The following is a 17,083-nucleotide window of genomic DNA, read 5'->3' on the forward strand; positions in this document are numbered from 1 at the left end:
ACTGTACCGATTCGCTATCTGGGCCGCACCAAACATCGCTGGAATATGGGCCACATGAAGATTTTAGCCCAGGACACCAGCATTGTTTGTGGTGCTTTCTTTACTATTGTGGTTAGTGCCATACCGGCTAGTGAAACAGGCAGAGAACGGCTTATAAGCGTTGGTGCAGCCCCAAATGTTAACTTGCTAGCGGCTCAATGGCGTTGGTAGAGAACGATTTAGGTAATGTTGTAGATATTTGTTTTGCTTGGCAAGGAAATGGATCTGCTGGGTTGCATGCGTTGGGAGGGCGAGGGAGCAGAGCTGCGCATTGGGCCCGACGTGGGAGGCTGGGAGGCAGAACCGTGCACTATCCGGGTGTGGACGTCTACACTCTCCTCTTATATAGTAGTAGAGAATAGACTAGGCATCAGCATCAGCATCACCGTCAGGCCTCGACCTCGATAGAAAATATACAGGGGCCAAAACCAACAGCCAACAGGGATTCCTTCTCCAAGTTGGTGCGGAGAGCCGGAGACTGATGAAATGGGGAGCGCGCCACTTGCGATTGGCAATCACTTGCTGACGAGGGCTGCTCGCCGCCCTTTGTGTCTTTTCGCCGTCAGATTCGCAGAGGGACGGTGACCAATTTTCCCCCTTCCCTGCTTTTATTCATATTTTCTCACCCCCGTCCCGCCCTCCAATTTCTTCAACAAAAAAAAACTCTCCCAATCCCCTTTGTGTCATGAATACGGAATAACAAAGTGTTCAGAAAGCAGCTCGCAGCTTTCCTGACCGGCCGGCCGGCGACGGCGAGGCACAGCGCACTGCTTCGGGAATCGTTGATACTGAATTACACTGTAATCTATTCTCTACCACCTTACTACTTGCATTTATATATAGTTTCTCCTTTTCCACAAGTTTTTTTTCTTCCAATTGTGAGCGTACTGGGTGGAGTGGGGAGATCAGTTCATGTGCCAATTGGCAGTTTATTTTGCGTTGCTTGTCCTGATGCATCCCATGCCTTTTTTTTAGGCGTGATACAAGATACATGGCAATTGGGAACAGCATGTGTGCTTTAACACGATATGCCATGGAATTAAGAATGGTTAGTAAGGCTACAAAGCATGGCAATACTGCATTAGCTCTGTCGTATACAGAACAGGGCAGGTCAATCACACAAGTACTACTGCTAGTACATGTAACTAGTAGTAGGTGGTGGTGCAAATGACACACGCATGAGAATTCAGGAAGAAGTGACACACGGCCGTCGTACACAGCACCAGTGCTACAGAGAAGACCGCACGGTAAATAAAATGCCATCACTCTGTCTGTAGCCAACACGAGTGAACTCCCCAGTACGTAGTATCTCCCTTTCCCTGGCTGTGAAAAATATAATCGCCATTTCTGGGAGAGCAGAGGTCACTTTTTATTTCCCAGTATGAACATCTTGAGTTGATCAGAGCAGCATTTACCCCTGTGCTGTGCATTGGGTTCAGAAGACGATCCTGTTGTCATCCGAGAAGAAGAAGGCCGCCAGCAGGTCGTCGAAGCCGTCGCTCGCCTGCCGGCACAGCGTCGCCGGACTCGCCGCCGCCATGTCGGCACCTGCAGAGAGACGTCCATACACGCACGGCCGGCCGGGCCGCCGTCGAGGTCACGACCGATCGAGTAACCAACAAACAGGCGATTTCATTTCAGGCTAGGATGAGTAGTACACCTACCACTCGAGAACGTGCTTGGGCAGGCGAAGCTGTCCCATTTCAGCTCCTGCTCCGAGACGCCGCCCATCCCCATTCCCACGGTGTCGAACAGGTGCGCGTGCGAACGCGCGCGACTCGGCCGCGGCGGGGAGGAAGTCGCCGTCGCCGCCGATGGAAAACGTGTCGTGGGGAGACGGCACGATGAGCAGGGGCGTGGCCAGTGCGCTCGACGGCAGCCCCGCAGTGGTGGCCGTCGCCGTCGCCGTCGTCGTCACGCCGTACCCGTACCCAACGGGGCTCTGCAGAATCGTATCAGGTGCAATTCATTTCATTCTACTATATACTAGGGAGAGGTTCTTGATCCTTGTGGTACCTGGAACGCGTTGCCGGATCCAGCCATGGTGCCCACGTCCAGTGTAGGAGGAGGGGTGAACGACGCGCTGAGCTGGTCGTTGCTGACGAGGGACGAGCTGCTGGAGACCTTGCTCATCTGCCCTGATCTCGCGCTGCCGGCGGCTCCTTTCGCGTAGCTCTCGCCCTGCGGCAGCCCGCCCTCGTGCCGCTTGATCACGCGGCAAAGCGCGTAAGCACCCTGCAGAGCGAAAGGATACACAACGTAACGGTTATAGGTATATATATATGCATGCATGTATAACAAAAGAGAAGAAAAGAAAAGAAAAAGAAGAAAACAAGACGTAACGATGAAGTTGCAAGTGCCGTGGGCGAGGTCCTGGCAGAGGCGGTACTCGTGCATGACCCAGGCGGTGCGCTCGCCGCCCGGGGCGCGGCCGCGGTAGAAGACGAGCGTCTTGCGGAGGCCGTAGACGCCGCCGTCGCAGGCGATGCGGCGGTCCTTGCCCGTGGCCTTCCAGTACCCCGTGGACGTGGCGCGGTTGGTTCGCGACCCGTTCGGGTACTTGCGGTCGCGCGGGCAGAAGAAGAACCACTCCAGGTCACGCCTCGGCAGAAGCGACTTCTCTGCACGCACGCACACGCGGCGGCAATATAATTATATATCATCCATGTAAATGTAATACAAATTACAGTAATCAATTGCTACCGCACAGTACAAACTTTGAGTAAAAACTAGTATAATTGTCCTCTCATTTTTATATATAGGAGTATCATTTTCCTTTTTCGATAAAAAGGAAGCTTTATTAAAAAACACTTTTTTTATATATATAGGAGTATCGTTTTTTCTGCTCTGAGCAACATGCTTCTTTCTTTTGAAAAGGCGACTCTTATCTGAAACCGGCCTAGAGAAAAAAGGGGCAGATGCCCGGGAGAGAGGTGGTCTTTTTTACTTTCTATTCTGCTAGTGCTAGCTGATTCAATCCAAGTGACATTCGTCGAACATGTTCCTTTGTGTTCATTTCAACCATGCATCTCGTGTTTTCACTAGCTTGTTTCTGGGAACGAGATCAACAACAGGACACACCTGGTAGCTCCCATGGCTCGGATTTGTAGAGATGGACGACGGGGATGACCTCGAGATCGATCTTGAGGTTGTCCACCTTCCTCTTGAGGTAGTAGCCCACGAGCTCGTCGTCGGTCGGGTGGAAGCGGAAGCCGGGCGGCAGAGTCATGGCGCCCATTGCGTGTTTTGTGTGTGTGTGTGTTTTGGTTCAGGCAGCAACAGCTAGCCAGGATATGGATGGTAAGAAAGAGCTGAAAGATGAGTACTTATATGTGGGACGCGATCACGGACAGGAAGAGGAGGAAGAAGAAGCGGCGGCGGCCGCAGCAGCAGCAAACATAATAATGCTGCCGCCGACGACGACCCAACAGGCCAACACTAATAACGGACCTGGAATATAATGTCAACTGCCAGGTAAATATTTCAGGCAGGTGATTAGGAGCAGCTGGTGTGCGTAGACGACAGTACTAGAGCTAGCTAGCTAGCGGCGATTGTTTGGATTAATGGCAATGGAGCAGGAGGAGGGGGTGTCTGTTGAAGACGTGGAAGATCCAGAAATAGAAGCTCTTCCTACTGTGGAGGAGGAGAAGCGCTTGCGCGGGGGCGGTGTTGAACTTGAAGAAGAAGCTGCCGGAGTCCAAGAACATTATCAGGTTCACCGCCTAGCTAGCTAGATTAAGCTACCAGCCAGCCAGATTAAGGGCTGTTGAGGGTTGACGATGCTGCTTCAAGTTGAAGAGGAGGCGAGGAGAGGGAGAAAGGAGGAGGAGGGGGGTGAGAAGCCGCGGGGCGATGCCGTTTATATAGACACGGACACGGACACGGAGGTCGGAAACTGGAAATGGAAAGCGAGGGCGACGGTCGTCCGAGCGAAGCAATTCCAAACTTCGCCCTTGTCGTCGTCCTCGTCGTCGTTGTTGTCGCGCCGCCAAGCAGCAGACGTACGCCTCCTGTTTCACACGTTTATGGCGGCAAAACCGCTGGCTGGGATTCGGTTAGCTAACCAACGCACGCAACGTGTCAAGCCCTCGTGTCGTACGTGTGCGTGCATCCAGCAGTGCAGGCAACGTGCTCAGCAGCACGTGCCTTGGTGTTTCATTTCCAATTCATTCATTCAGACGTTGAAGGCAGTGTTCTGAATCGCCGACTAGGAAGCCGAAGCAGGACGCCAGGTCACATGAAAGGAGAAAGCACGCGTGCGGTGTGCAATGTCATGTGCTGCTGTGTGTGTACCGCTCCTGCGCCTTTGTCGTAATCTATTCAAGTTTCTCGCCGTCAGGGATGGATCCGCTCTATTTCCAACTATATAGCTTTGGAAACCAAACGCTATCAATGGTTCTAACGTCATGGGTTATATATGCGACTGAAGTGCTGACGCAATGACTTGGAGGACCTTTTTAAAAAGAATGGTGACATATATATGTATAGGTGGGTGCCCGTGCGTTGCAACGGAAACATATCATCAGCATAGAGAACGCAGCTCCTACCAATCTGGTATCAAAGGTCTCGACGATCATGAGCTCTGCCGCTGCCTCCAGGCAGCAGCCGCCGCCAGCATCAGGCGGCCCCCCAGCAACGTCCAGCGTGCTGGTCGTAGCCCCTGCTTCGTCGGGAGCCATGATGTTTGGCCGATAATCCCCCAAATACCCAACCTCCTTGCCGGGCAGCGCCACTGGGGGCATGACGGCCCCGCAGCCAATGGAACATTGTACGACGTGGTAGACGGGCTGCTCTCCCAAGAGCGCAGCAGCCTGCTGCCCCACGTAAATGGACAAACAAAAATGTTATTGCTACAAACTTATGATCAGATAGACAAACAAAAAAACAATGTAAATGATATATAAAGTTGTTATTACGAGTAAGTTAGAAAGCGCTACAACAATACGACAACCCCATGAGGCCATGATGCACAATAACAGAGATCCACTATGCATAAAACTCCCAAGTGAACAACGCATGTGATGAATCTGCTACTGACGCTAGAGCTGTCAATGCTCCCCCGTGCACCATTTGCTTGCCATTCTAGAATATGAACATGAGCAGTTAGCATTGTTTACTAACCATGATAACAAATATATTTGAAGCAACCTGAAACCTAATTCAACACAAGTAATTGCGTACATGAAGAATAACAAGTAATTTATTCACGATTCTGTCCAGGTAAGGCGTCAAAAATTCTGGTGTACAATTCTCACTAAAATTCAAAATCGCCGAAACATCATGTGCCTATAAACAAGAAGAGCAATACAGGTCAAAATAGATTGCCAGGTCCTAAGATGTATGACATGAACATGTAATCAAGTATAGTAGAATATAGGCATACAAATTGTATAAACTTAATATCTCAATGCACACAAAAGACTTAAACAACATTCAGTTCAGAGGTCTGGCATACATAAAGTTATAGTAGTTGCTTGGTAATCAAATTACTTTTTTATCGAAGAAACTTGTAAGCTCAAAGATCAAAAGGGATTTGTTTGACATTTAGATGTGCTAGCTGCTCACATATATTTATATTTAAAACATGTAAACCACACACAAACCATATTGGTCTACATCAACCTGTTTATTGATGCAACATCAATTAAAAATGTGATGTCTTACAATTTTTAATAATAGGCAAATATATCGACAACCGTACATTAATCTAATCTTTTTTAGCGATATTGATAAGTCGTTGTTGTATGTTTGGCGGGATGGCATAGCGGCATGAATTGTCCTCGTAACTTAATAGATCAATTACAAAGTTCCTTCGAAGAATCTTTGCATCCTACACACAAAGACATAAGAGAACAAAACATCAAAAATTTATATTATGTAACTGAAATATATGTTTTAACATGAAACAAACGTACTCCACTCACCCTATCAAATTCCATTCGTCTAGCACTCCCCCACATGACCATAACTTATAGAACGAAGTAGTTGATATTAACCCTACAGAATAATGTTTGGCTAACTATATTATATACAATGGTTATCATAGAAAAAATTTAAACTGTTGAGAACATAGTGTTGAGAAAATACCCTTTTAAGCCAATCGGGAATTTAACTTCAACTCGAGCGACAATACTATACTTCCGTTGTAGCCCATAAAAATCTTCATCACTATAGTCGTCGAACAACCTGAAGCTATATTCAACATACGACTAAATAACGTTCATAAATTTGATAGCGAAATCTTGTGTTAACTATTGTTTATAATATAACTTACATAGGCATCATGTTTTTCTTGTCCAATGCAACTCTTGTACGGTTCAATACAGCTGGCTCCATCAAAACCTTTTATCATTTGAAAATATTTTAAACTAAATTGTAAAATGGTCCAATGCATTGATATAGCACGACATAGGAGCAATGTGGGTTGGTTGGTTGAGCACTTATTTTAGACTGTAGGTGTGACTGTGATTAAGGCTTGTCGTTCACGAGTCTGCGGCTCATGCAGAGGTGGATGGCATGCATGATTGCGTATGACGGATTTGTATTGCCCAGTTGGATGGCTACACCATAGTATTGGACTGTCGTTGCAGAGTTATTTTCAATGAATTATTGAAGTGACAAATTTGTGCGATTTCTGGTACATTTCAGATTGTGCGGATTTGGTAAAGGGAGCCAAGGACAAGCATTTGAGGGTTAAGGGGCCTGTCAGGATCCCTACTAAGGTTCTCCACATCACCACTCGTGTGTCCCCTTACGGTGAAGGTATCAAGCTGTTTCCTAGCCTCTGCTGTTGAAACTGTCTCCTGGTTGGCTTTGTTTAATTTTACTGATTGAATTTTTAGTGCTTTCATTAAAAGGAATACGTAATACATTGATCTGTTCACTAATTTAAACATAACTTTGACGGTACAACCTGCACGTGATTAGCAAAGTGGACGTGTCTCACTCACCGGAAGATCAGGATCTCCGACGGTACAACCTTCGCCCTACAAAGATCCATCCACTTATGGTCGGAGCTAGAGTTTGCGTATGCGTTTCGCCAGCGTTAGTGGATTCTGGGCTGCAGACAGCGTCTCATTAGCCGCCAGTAATAAACATGTTCCCGTCCCCAGCCAACAAGGACTTGCAGGACAGCACAACACAACGAGCCAAATAATTGCGTGGCAACAGCGACGCGGCTTTATGATTGAGTTTATACGAGGAAGGTTTGAACCATTTATGATTGAGTTTATACCGGCTGGAGAATGCAAGAGCTCAAATACTCTCTCAAGAGTCCAAGCAGTAGTATCTTTTACCTGGCTATTTGCATCATTCATCGTGTTGAGCAAAAAATCAAGACCAGCCTGGACCAGTGGAGCAAGTTTCCCAACAGAAGGGCCTTCAAGGATAGAACCAAATGCAAAGCTAGCTGCCCCACGACAATGCCAATCAGGCTTTGTGATGTTGGTCTCGACAAATGGCATCACAAGAGGGACAACTGCATCACCAACAGTTCTAGAAATGAGTCCAGGGCATGTCCCACCACTCAGAGAAATATTCCAAGCATTATCATCTTGATCTTGATCTTCCTCTTGCTTCAACAAAGTTTCTAGCAGCAACGGAACAAGTAAAGGGAGGGCCTTTTCAATAAAGCGGAAGTGTATAGCAGAGTTGCCATCCTCAGATCCCTCATGTTCATCTTGGAGTGCAATCTCTTCATCACAGATAGCGCTCCAGAACTCAACAGCTTGAAGTGCAACCGGTTCCTCGTCACCTTTTGCACGGGTCCACTAATGCGCATAGAAAATGGGATCGCACACCCAACCATTGTAATCTGCGACTAACTGTCTCAGAGAAAAAATTTGTACATGTTCTCTAAAATCTGACATAAATCTGGAAGTTTTGGGCTGCACCTCCAATGCAAGTTTTTCATTTGGTTAACTGTTCTAAATCAGTGTTGGACTGCAGTCAGGTTAGCTCATTGGGGACAACTAATGTTTGCTTCCTAATGTCAAATAATAGGTACAGTTTTGCTTAAATGGTATCTATTATATTATGGTAGTAGTGCACAAAGAAAGTAAATTAAGGCAAGCTTTTTTAGATAACATCATTGCAAAAAAAATTAATAGATAAAAATACAGTTATTTAAATAGTTTCGATAGTTCTTATTGTTATCCATCCGTACATGTCCTAGATCCAAATAGTTCGAATCAGATTTATTGATTTTTCCAAATAACTTGTTGGTCTAAAAGTATGTCAACTCGCTCATTTTTTCCCTTTAGAACTGAAACTTGCGCCTTTGCAACTGAAGCTCGCTCATAATGTTTACTAATTTGCAATATAATGTTCAGTTTGTGCTCATAGTACCTAGCCTTTGATATGTTTACCTTAGGTTACTTCATTTTCAGATCTCAGATTTTTATCGGCTGTATGATTTCCAGGCTGTATGTGTATAGGTGTCACATATGTAGCCTAGACACATGATTCAGTTGGAATAAATGCAGTGTCGTGTGATCGTGTCTCGAGTACTCAGTTCGGGCTGTTGCAATTGTGCGTGTCCGTTGCCGGTTTCGTTCGAGGCCATGAGCATCTATTGATCCTATGTTATGAGAGCATGCATATAGTGTAACGTGGGCTCCAAATAACAGAACTGCTTTTATGCTCGCGGTGTGCATTCTGTTGTGCCTTGCTTTCATGATTTCCTGTTCTCTGGTGAATTGGTGGTAGCCTGAACATCAGATTATCTTCTCTTATATATGGGCATATTTCTGACCTGGATTTTTTTTCAAGCACATGTTAATCAAAATGTTTGGTGCAGTATTTGTCGGCGTTTTGAGACCGGGGGGTCCCTCAGGCCGACGAGTGAGTGCCGCGTGCCCCAGCCCAGATGGGTCGAGCGCGTGGGCGAGCGCGAAGGGGGGAAAGGAGCGAGGCGGCCGGAGACCGGCGCGAGAGAGGTGGGAATCCCGCGGCCTTCGTGTTCGTCCCGCGCCCAGGTCGGGTGCGCTTGCAGTAGGGGGTTACAAGCGTCCACGCGGGTGAGGGAAGCGAGCGGCCCCAAGAGAGCGCCTGTCCCGTCCTCGTCCCGCGCGGCCAACCCTCTCTAAGAGGGCCCTGGTCCTTCCTTTTATAGACGCAAGGAGAGGATCCAGGTGTACAATGGGGGTGTAGCAGAGTGCTACGTGTCTAGCGAGGGAGAGCTAGTGCCCTGAGTACATGCCAATGTGGCAGCCGGAGAGATCTTGGAGCCCAACTAGTGTGATGTCGTGGCCGTCGGAGGAGCGACGGAGCCTGGCGGAGGGACAGCTGTCGGAGCGGTTGTGTCCTTGTTGACGCCCTCCTGCTTCCGTAAGAGAGCTGAGAGCCGCCGTCGTCACAGGGCATGCGGGGCGCCATCATTGCCTATCTGGTGGAGACAGCCAGATGGGACACCGGTCTTGTTCTCTGCGGCCCGAGTCAGCTCGGGGTAGGGTGATGATGGCGCTTCCTGTTGACGTGGCTGGCCTGCGCCCTAGGTTGGGCGACGTGGAGGCTCCTCCGAAGCCGAGGTCGAGTCTGTCTTCCATGGCCGAGGCCAAGTCCGAGCCCCTGGGTCGGGCGAGGCGGAGGTCGTCGGTAGAGGCCAGGGCAGTGTCCGAGCCCTGGGGTCGGGCGAAGCGGAGTTCGTCGTCTTCTAGGGCTGAGCCCGAGCCCGAGCCCTGGGGTCGGGTGAAGCGGAGTTCGCCGTCTTCCGGGTCTTAGCCCGAGTCCGAGCCCTGGGGTCGGGCGAAGCGGAGTTCGTCGTCTTCCGGGTCTTAGCCCGAGTCCGAGCCCTGGGTCGGGCAGAGCCGAGTTCGCCGTCTTCCGGGGCTGAGCCCGAGTCCGAGCCCTGGGTCGGGCGGAGCTTCCTATGGTGCCTTTGGCAGGGCCTGGCTTCCTGTCAGCATCACTCCGTCAAGTGGCGCTGCAGTCGGAGTGGCGCAGGCGGCGCTGTCCTTCTGTCAGACCGGTCAGTGGAGCGGCGAAGTGACGACGGTCACTTCGGCTCTGCCGGAGGGCGCGCGTCAGGATAAAGGTGTCAGGCCACCTTTGCGTTAAATGCTCCTGCGATTTGGTCGGTCGGTGCGGCGATTTAGTCAGGGTTGCTTCTTAGCGAAGGCAGGGCCTCGGGCGAGCCGAAGATGTGTCCGCCGTTGGAGGGGGGCCTCGGGCGAGACGGAAATCCTCCGGGGTCGGCTGCCCTTGTCCGAGGCTAGGCTCGGGCGAGGCGTGATCGAGTCGCTCGAATGGACTGATCCCTGACTTAATCGCACCCATCAGGCCTTTGCAGCTTTATGCTGATGGGGGTTACCAGCTGAGAATTAGGAGTCTTGAGGGTACCCCTAATTATGGTCCCCGACAGTAGCCCCCGAGCCTCGAAGGGAGTGTTTGCACTCGCTTGGAGGCTTTCGTCGCACTTTTTTGCAAGGGGACCAGCCTTTCTCGGTTGCATTTTGTTCCGGTGGGTGCGCGCGAGCGCACCCGCCGGTGTAGCCCCCGAGGCCTCGGAGGAGTGGTTTCACTCCTTCGAGGTTTTAATGCCTTGCGTAATGCTTTGGCTGGTCTGGTTGTTCCCTCATGCGAGCTGGCCGTAGCCCGGGTGTACGGTCGGGGCCCAAGTTCTCGGGCTGGTATGTTGACGCTGTCAACGGTTTGGCCGGAGCCGGGTTTGCGAGAGCAGCCCCCGAGCCTCTGCACAGGGCAAGAGGGCGATCAGGGACAGACTCGACTTTTTTACATACGCCCCTGTGTCGCCTTTCCGCAAGGAGGAGGGGGGAGAGCGCCATGTTACCCTCGATGGGCGCCGAACATGGTTTCTCCGGTGAGCTGCAAGCGGGTAATCCGAGTGGACGTCCGTGCCCCGTTCGTTAGGGGTCGGCTAGGGGCCCAGAGGCACGCCCAAAAGTACCTGCGGGTGATCTGCCGGACCCGGTCCCCTGGCGACGGGGTCCGAGGGCTCGATGCCTCCCTCCGATGGGATTCCGTTACAAGATCGCTCCCGCTGGTCTCGGAAATGTCCTAGGGTACCTCGGGAGCGCAGCCCGAGCCTTGGTTATGTATCGAACGTACCCCTGGTCATCCCTCGCTCGGCGTCTGAGGCGGCTGTGAACCCTTCGGGGGCCAGCCTTCGAACCCCTGATCAGTAATGGGCACGGAGCCCGAGTAGCCTGAGGCGGCCGTGGAACCCTTCGGGGGGCCGGCCTTCGAACCTCTGACCAGTAGTGGGTGTAGGGCCCACGCGATCTGAGGCGGCTGTTGAACCCTTCGGGGGGCCAGCCTTCGAACCTCTGATCAGTAAGGAGGCTCGGAGCCTGGTTCCTTCACGGGGAAGGATCCCTTTCGGAGTATCCCCCTTTCCCGGTCCCTGTCGCAAGAGATAGAGAAAGAGGAAAAAGGGAAAAGGATATGAAACCGAACGTCGCGGCATACCTTTTTTGGCGCGGTTGTTTCGGCGAAGGCGAAGCGTCGCCCGCTGCTCCTGCCAGAAGCGCCGCTTGTCCAGCCGCGGAGTTAATGCGACGGGGCGAGTAGTTGGCGGGGCTTCCGTTGCGCGTGCGCGAGTCGTTCGAGGAACGGATCACGGGCGCGTTGTCTTCACGCCGTGAGAGGGGGTTCTCTTGCTGCCCCCGGATGGGACGTGAGCTTGGCTGGCGACGTGACCGCTGCTCCCGCGCGCCTGCCACCGTCATTACTGCCGGCCCACTTTTGGCCGCGTTGACCGCCGCGTCAGGCTGGCGCTGCTGGGTCGCGCGCTGGGTCGCCTCGAGTCGCGGTATTGGTTCCGCAATCGAGGAGGCGCGGTGGTGGCGCAAGTGGCGGTGCAGTTGCTTTCGTGCAGCATCCGGTCGCGCCGGTTGCGCGACGCGTGGGCCTGGGCCTCCATGCTGGCGTGTCGGGAGTCGGAGAAGCGCGTCCACTTGGCGCGGTTGCATGCCACCTACATGGCTGCCCGCCTCTTTCGCCCGGTGGTCTGGGCAAAAGTGGAGGGTCACTTGTAACCGCTGGGTGGTTACGTGCACCACGCGCGGCGGTTTGGCTTCTTCTGCTCGGAGCCGGTCTGCATGACATGCGGGACCCAGCCCCCGCGCCGCAGGGGAGGGCCTTGGAGCGTGTTGGAGAAGGCTCGGCCCGTGACGGTTGGGGGTGCGAGCAGGGAGAGTTGCCTTTAAAAGGAGGGTGACCCCTTTCGAAAGGCGACCATGTCTTCTCGCTCCCTTATGCACTGCGTCTTTCCAGCTTCCAAGCCCCCGGATGGGGGATACCCGCCGTCTTTTCTCCTCATCGTTGGAGGAAAGCAACTCCGTGGAAATTGGTACCTTTCAGCCATCGTTCGGCTTCAAGGATTTTCATCATGCAGCCCGGCTGCACCCCTCCACCGGCGGTCACCCGAGACAGTGACCACCAGCTCCTGGGTGGGGAGAAGCAAGCCGGGCTGCGATCTTGGTCCCACCCTCAGCTTCAAGGATGTTCATCATCCTCGCTGAGGTGGGGGCCGGGCTGAGCCGGCGCTCTACCTCCCGCGCGGGATCGTGGGTCGCCCTCTCCTGCGGTGTTCGCGGGAGAGGGCGCTCACTGGCCCTGCGGGCGGCCCGGACTTCGACAACGCGGGGCTGGTCGACGGCGGACGTCGTCATCCCCAGCGTGTCGGGCTTGCCGGCTTGGCTCCCGGCGACCTCTTCTGCCGGGGGGTGGCTGCCGCGCCGTGCACACGGGAGGACCGCCCCAGATGCCGCGCGCTGCTAGGGCGGCGTTCGTGTTCTGGGGTGGTTCTGCCTTTGCACCGGGATGGCGCCTTCGCGCAGAGGCCGGTCCCCCACTCATCCGGGAGGATTTGAGTGGGGATCTGCCGGGGGGCTGATGGCCCCTGCCGTCGGTGCCGAGGTGGAAACGGCTCGAGAAGTCCCCGTCGCCGACGGGATCGCCGCCACCATCCACGCTTCGGGCCTCCGGTTCTTCGTACTTGTCCTCGCCCCTCGAGCGTCGTCGTGGGCGGGGCAAGCTCGTAGCAGCGCCCACCCCGAGGCCTGCGCTGCTGCAGCTCGGCCATCCGGAGCGGGGGCCGTTGTCGCCGTAGTCAGAGCGGGCGGCGGCGAGCCGCTCGTCAGTCTTCTGTTGCTCCGCAGGCCCACCCCTATCGAGTGGGGCTGTTCGTACCTGCGGAGGGGGGAACCGGAGTTCCGTTTGTGACGGCACTTCGAATGCCGGTGTTTTTTGTTCATTTCGGCTTTTGGGGCCTGAACATGTATGTAATTTCGGCACGGAGCCGTGTTTTTTCCTCATTTTTGAGCGCTAAGACTCGTCTGTTGATTATCTGAACCGCTTCACCAAGCATGAGTCGCCCTGTGTCAAGGTGACGAGTGAGGTATCCGTATCCCGAAGGCGTAGGAGTCCCTCGGCTCGGTCGGCCTTGCTGTCCGAGGCTCCTCTAGCTTAGTTAAAGGGACCCCTCGGCCGCTCTTCGATGAGCCGAGGCCAGGGGTAGCGATATCAGTATGAACAGAGGCGGAGTCGGCTCGAGAATGAAACCTGGTTGGCCGGAGCCTAGCCGGGTTGTCCGTTGGCGGGACCGACGTCGGAGTTGATCAGCCGAGGCCTCAGGTCGGGCTGGCGCACTTGGGAGATGGTCGGCCGAGGCCCCAGGGGCAACCGGCCGAGCCGCCTGCTCGGGCCGGATTCCCGGAGAAGTCCCTGGCAGCGATTGCCCGGGCGTGGTGATGACGTCGTCCTTCGGAGCGGAGATCCTCGGACCGCGTCGCCGTCCGAGGCTAGGTCGGGCCTCGCCGAAGGTGTCGTCGATGCCGAGGGTGTTGCTGCCCCCTTCCAGCGTCAAGACCCGAGCCTGCAGGGTCAGAGTGTCTTGTAGCGTGTGCCTTCTGCAGCCGCCGAGGCCAGAATACACGCCCTCGCTGTGTTGTAAAGCTGCGTCTCCTTTCCTCTTGTTTCGAGTATCTGGACTTTTTTGTCGGTAACAGGGATGTTTGTGTGAGTGGGAGTTGCTTCTCGCGGAAGGTGATGAGTGAGGTATCCGTATCCCGGAGGCGTGGGAGTCCCTCGGCTCAGTCGGCCTTGCCGCTTACGCGTACTTTCACCCGTCCATGAGGCCCTGCCACCGACTCAGTCGAGAAGGCTCGAAGGATTGCTTCGGCAGAAGAACTTCCGAACATGAAGACTTGTTCGGTCCGCGGAATCACTTTGTCCGAACGCGAGTTACTTATCGCAGAAGGTGATGAGTGAGGTATCCGTATCCCGGAGGCGTAGGAGTCCCTCGGCTCGGTCAGCCTTGGCTGCTTACGTGTACTCCGTCGTTTTCAGGATCCACTTTTCGAAGTAGTCAAAAAGCACGAAAGATATTCTGGCAGAAGAGACCTTTTTTCGAGGAAAATTTCGACGCAGAGGGGTTACCCCCCTTTTAGCCCCCGAGGGAGGGTCGGGCTTTGCCGAGGCGAGGCCGACCCTTCCTTGATGACTAAACTTTGTGTGGGTGCGAGGTATATGAACGACTTGAAAACATCTTAAGGGTAGAAGCGACGTAGCTGTTGGATGTTCCAAGCGTTGCCGTAGACCTCGCCTTGACTGTTGGCCAGCTTGTACGTTCCGGGCTTCAGAACTTTGGCGATGACGAATGGCCCCTCCCAGGGGGGCGTGAGCTTGTGCCTCCTGCGGGCGTCTTGCCGCAGCCGAAGCACCAGGTCGCCCACCTGGAGGTCTCGGGGTCGGACCCCTCGGGCGTGGTAGCGCCGCAGGGACTGCTGATACCGCGCCGAGTGTAGTAAGGCCTTGTCCCGAGCCTCTTCCAGCTGGTCCAGCGAGTCTTCTCGGCTAGCTTGGTTGCTTTGATCGTCGTAGGCCCTCGTTCTCGGGGAGCCGTATTCCAGGTCAGTGGGCAAGACGGCCTCGGCCCCGTAGACCAGGAAGAACGGCATGAAACCCGTGGCCCGGCTTGGCGTTGTCCTCAGGCTCCAGACCACCGAGGGGAGTTCCTTCATCCATCGCTTGCCGAACTTGTTGAGGTCGTTGTAAATCCGAGGCTTGAGCCCTTGTAGAATCATGCCGTTGGCACGCTCTACTTGCCCATTCGACATGGGATGAGCTACGGCGGCCCAGTCCACCCGGATGTGGTGATCCTCGCAGAAGTCCAAGAATTTTCTGCCGGTGAACTGGGTGCCGTTGTCGGTGATGATGGAGTTCGGGACCCCGAAGCGATGGATGATGTTGGTGAAGAACGTCACCGCCTGCTCGGACCTGATGCTGTTCAGAGGTCGGACCTCGACCCACTTGGAGAATTTGTCGATGGCGACCAGCAGGTGCGTGTAGCCCCCGGGCGCCTTCTGCAAAGGGCCAACGAGGTCCAGACCCCACACAGCGAAGGGCCAGGTGATGGGTATCGTCTGCAGAGCCTGAGCGGGCAGGTGGGTCTGCTTCGCATAGAATTGACACCCTTCGCAGGTGCGGACAATTCTAGTGGCGTCAGCCACCGTCGTTGGCCAGTAGAAGCCTTGCCGGAAAGCATTCCCGACGAGGGCTCGAGGCGCTGCGTGATGGCCGCAAGCCCCCGAGTGTATCTCTTGCAGGAGTTCCTGACCTTCGGCGATGGAGATGCATCGCTGGAGGATGCCCGAGGGACTGCGGTGGTAGAGCTCCTTCTCATCGCTCAGCAGGACGAACGACTTGGCGCGTCGCGCTATCCGCCGAGCCACGGCTCGGTCGAGGGGTAGCTCTCCTTGGCGGAGATATTGCAGGTACGGGGTCTGCCAATTTCGATCAGGCGTGGCCCCGCTTCGCTCCTCCTCGATGCGCAATGCCTCGCCCTCGGGGACCGAGGGTACCTCGGGTTGAGCTGAGGGTGCCTCGGGCCGTGCCGAGGGTACCTCGGGCTGGACCGAGGTCGCCTCGGGCTCGGGAGGGTCGTCGATCTTGACGGAGGGCTGATGCAGATCCCAGGAGAAGACGTCCGGGGGAACCGTTGTTCGCCCCGAGGCTATTTTTGCCAGCTCGTCCGCAGTCTCGTTGTAGCGCCGAGCGATGTGGTTAAACTCGAGCTCGTAGAACTTGTCTTCCAGGCGCCGAACCTCATCGCAGTAGGCCTCCATCTTCGAGTCGCGGCAGTGGGAGTTCTTCATGACTTGGTCGATGACGAGCTGCGAGTCGCCGCGAGCGTCGAGGCGTCGGACCCCTAGCTCGATGGCGATTCGCAATCCGTTGATCAGAGCTTCGTACTCAGCCACATTGTTGGATGCCGGGAAATGGAGGCGTAGCACATAGCGTAGGTGTTTCCCGAGGGGTGAGACGAAGAGTAGGCCCGCGCCGGCTCCCGTCTTCATCAACGACCCGTCGAAAAACATGGTCCAGAGCTCCGGTTGGATCGGAGCCGTCAGTAGCTGGGTGTCGACCCATTCGGCTACGAAGTCCGCCAAGACCTGGGACTTGATGGCCTTCCGAGGCGCGAACGAGATGGTCTCGCCCATGATTTCCACCGCCCACTTCGCAATCCTGCCCGAGGCCTCTCGGCACTGGATGATCTCCCCCAGGGAGAAGGATGACACCACAGTTACCGGGTGAGACTCGAAGTAGTGTCGCAACTTCCGCCTCGTCAGGATCACTGCATACAACAGCTTCTGAACTTGTGGGTAGCGGATCTTGGTTTCGGACAGTACCTCGCTGACGAAGTAAACCGGCCTCTGAACGGGCAATGCATGCCCCTCTTCTTGCCTCTCGACCACAATCGCGGCGCTAACCACCTGAGTGGTCGCGGCGACGTAGACCAAGAGGGCTTCTCCATCGGCTGGGGGCACCAAGATAGGCGCCTTGGTGAGGAGCGCCTTCAGGTCCCCGAGAGCTTCCTCGGCCTCAGGGGTCCAAGTGAAGCACTCGGCCTTCCTTAAGAGGCGGTACAGAGGCAGGCCTCTTTTGCCGAGGCGCGAGATGAAGCGGCTCAGGGCCACGAGACATCCCATGACCCTCTGTACACCTTTTAAGTCCTTGATGGGCCCCATGCTGGTGATGGCTGCGATCTTCTCCGGGTTGGCTTCGATGCCCCGCTCGGAGA

General features: G+C 54.4%; 1 protein-coding gene across 2 annotated transcripts; it reads right to left on the reverse strand.

The window, feature by feature from the left end:
- Positions 1-966: 966 nt before the first annotated feature.
- Positions 967-3,867, reverse strand: LOC100857067 (NAC transcription factor). 2 transcript variants are annotated; one of them, NM_001371429.1, is made up of 5 exons: positions 3,197-3,845; positions 2,383-2,658; positions 2,056-2,274; positions 1,704-1,981; positions 967-1,587 (listed from the first exon to the last, which is right to left on the reverse strand). In NM_001371429.1, the coding sequence occupies exons 1-5, from the start codon at positions 3,275-3,277 to the stop codon at positions 1,494-1,496; spliced, it is 948 nt and encodes a 315-aa protein (NP_001358358.1). In that variant the 5' UTR covers positions 3,278-3,845; the 3' UTR covers positions 967-1,493. The 2 variants fall into 2 exon arrangements, with proteins under 2 accessions (NP_001358358.1, XP_035818276.1); XM_035962383.1 differs by having other exon boundaries at positions 1,038-1,587; positions 2,383-2,660; positions 3,121-3,867.
- Positions 3,868-17,083: the final 13,216 nt, after the last annotated feature.

Source organism: Zea mays, chromosome 9 (assembly GCF_902167145.1).
Source record: "Zea mays cultivar B73 chromosome 9, Zm-B73-REFERENCE-NAM-5.0, whole genome shotgun sequence".
Classification (NCBI taxonomy): Eukaryota; Viridiplantae; Streptophyta; class Magnoliopsida; order Poales; family Poaceae; genus Zea; species Zea mays.

Bases quoted from the DNA above. Each gene is read 5' to 3' on its own strand.
- LOC100857067 (XM_035962383.1), bottom strand. From the start codon at position 3,277: ATGGGCGCCATGACTCTGCCGCCCGGCTTCCGCTTCCACCCGACCGAC. The intron at 1,982-2,055 runs GTACCACAAGGA...ACGATTCTGCAG, and splicing joins GATCCGGCAACGCGTTCCAG to AGCCCCGTTGGGTACGGGTA. The intron at 1,588-1,703 runs GTAGGTGTACTA...GTCTCTCTGCAG, and splicing joins CCCAAGCACGTTCTCGAGTG to GTGCCGACATGGCGGCGGCG.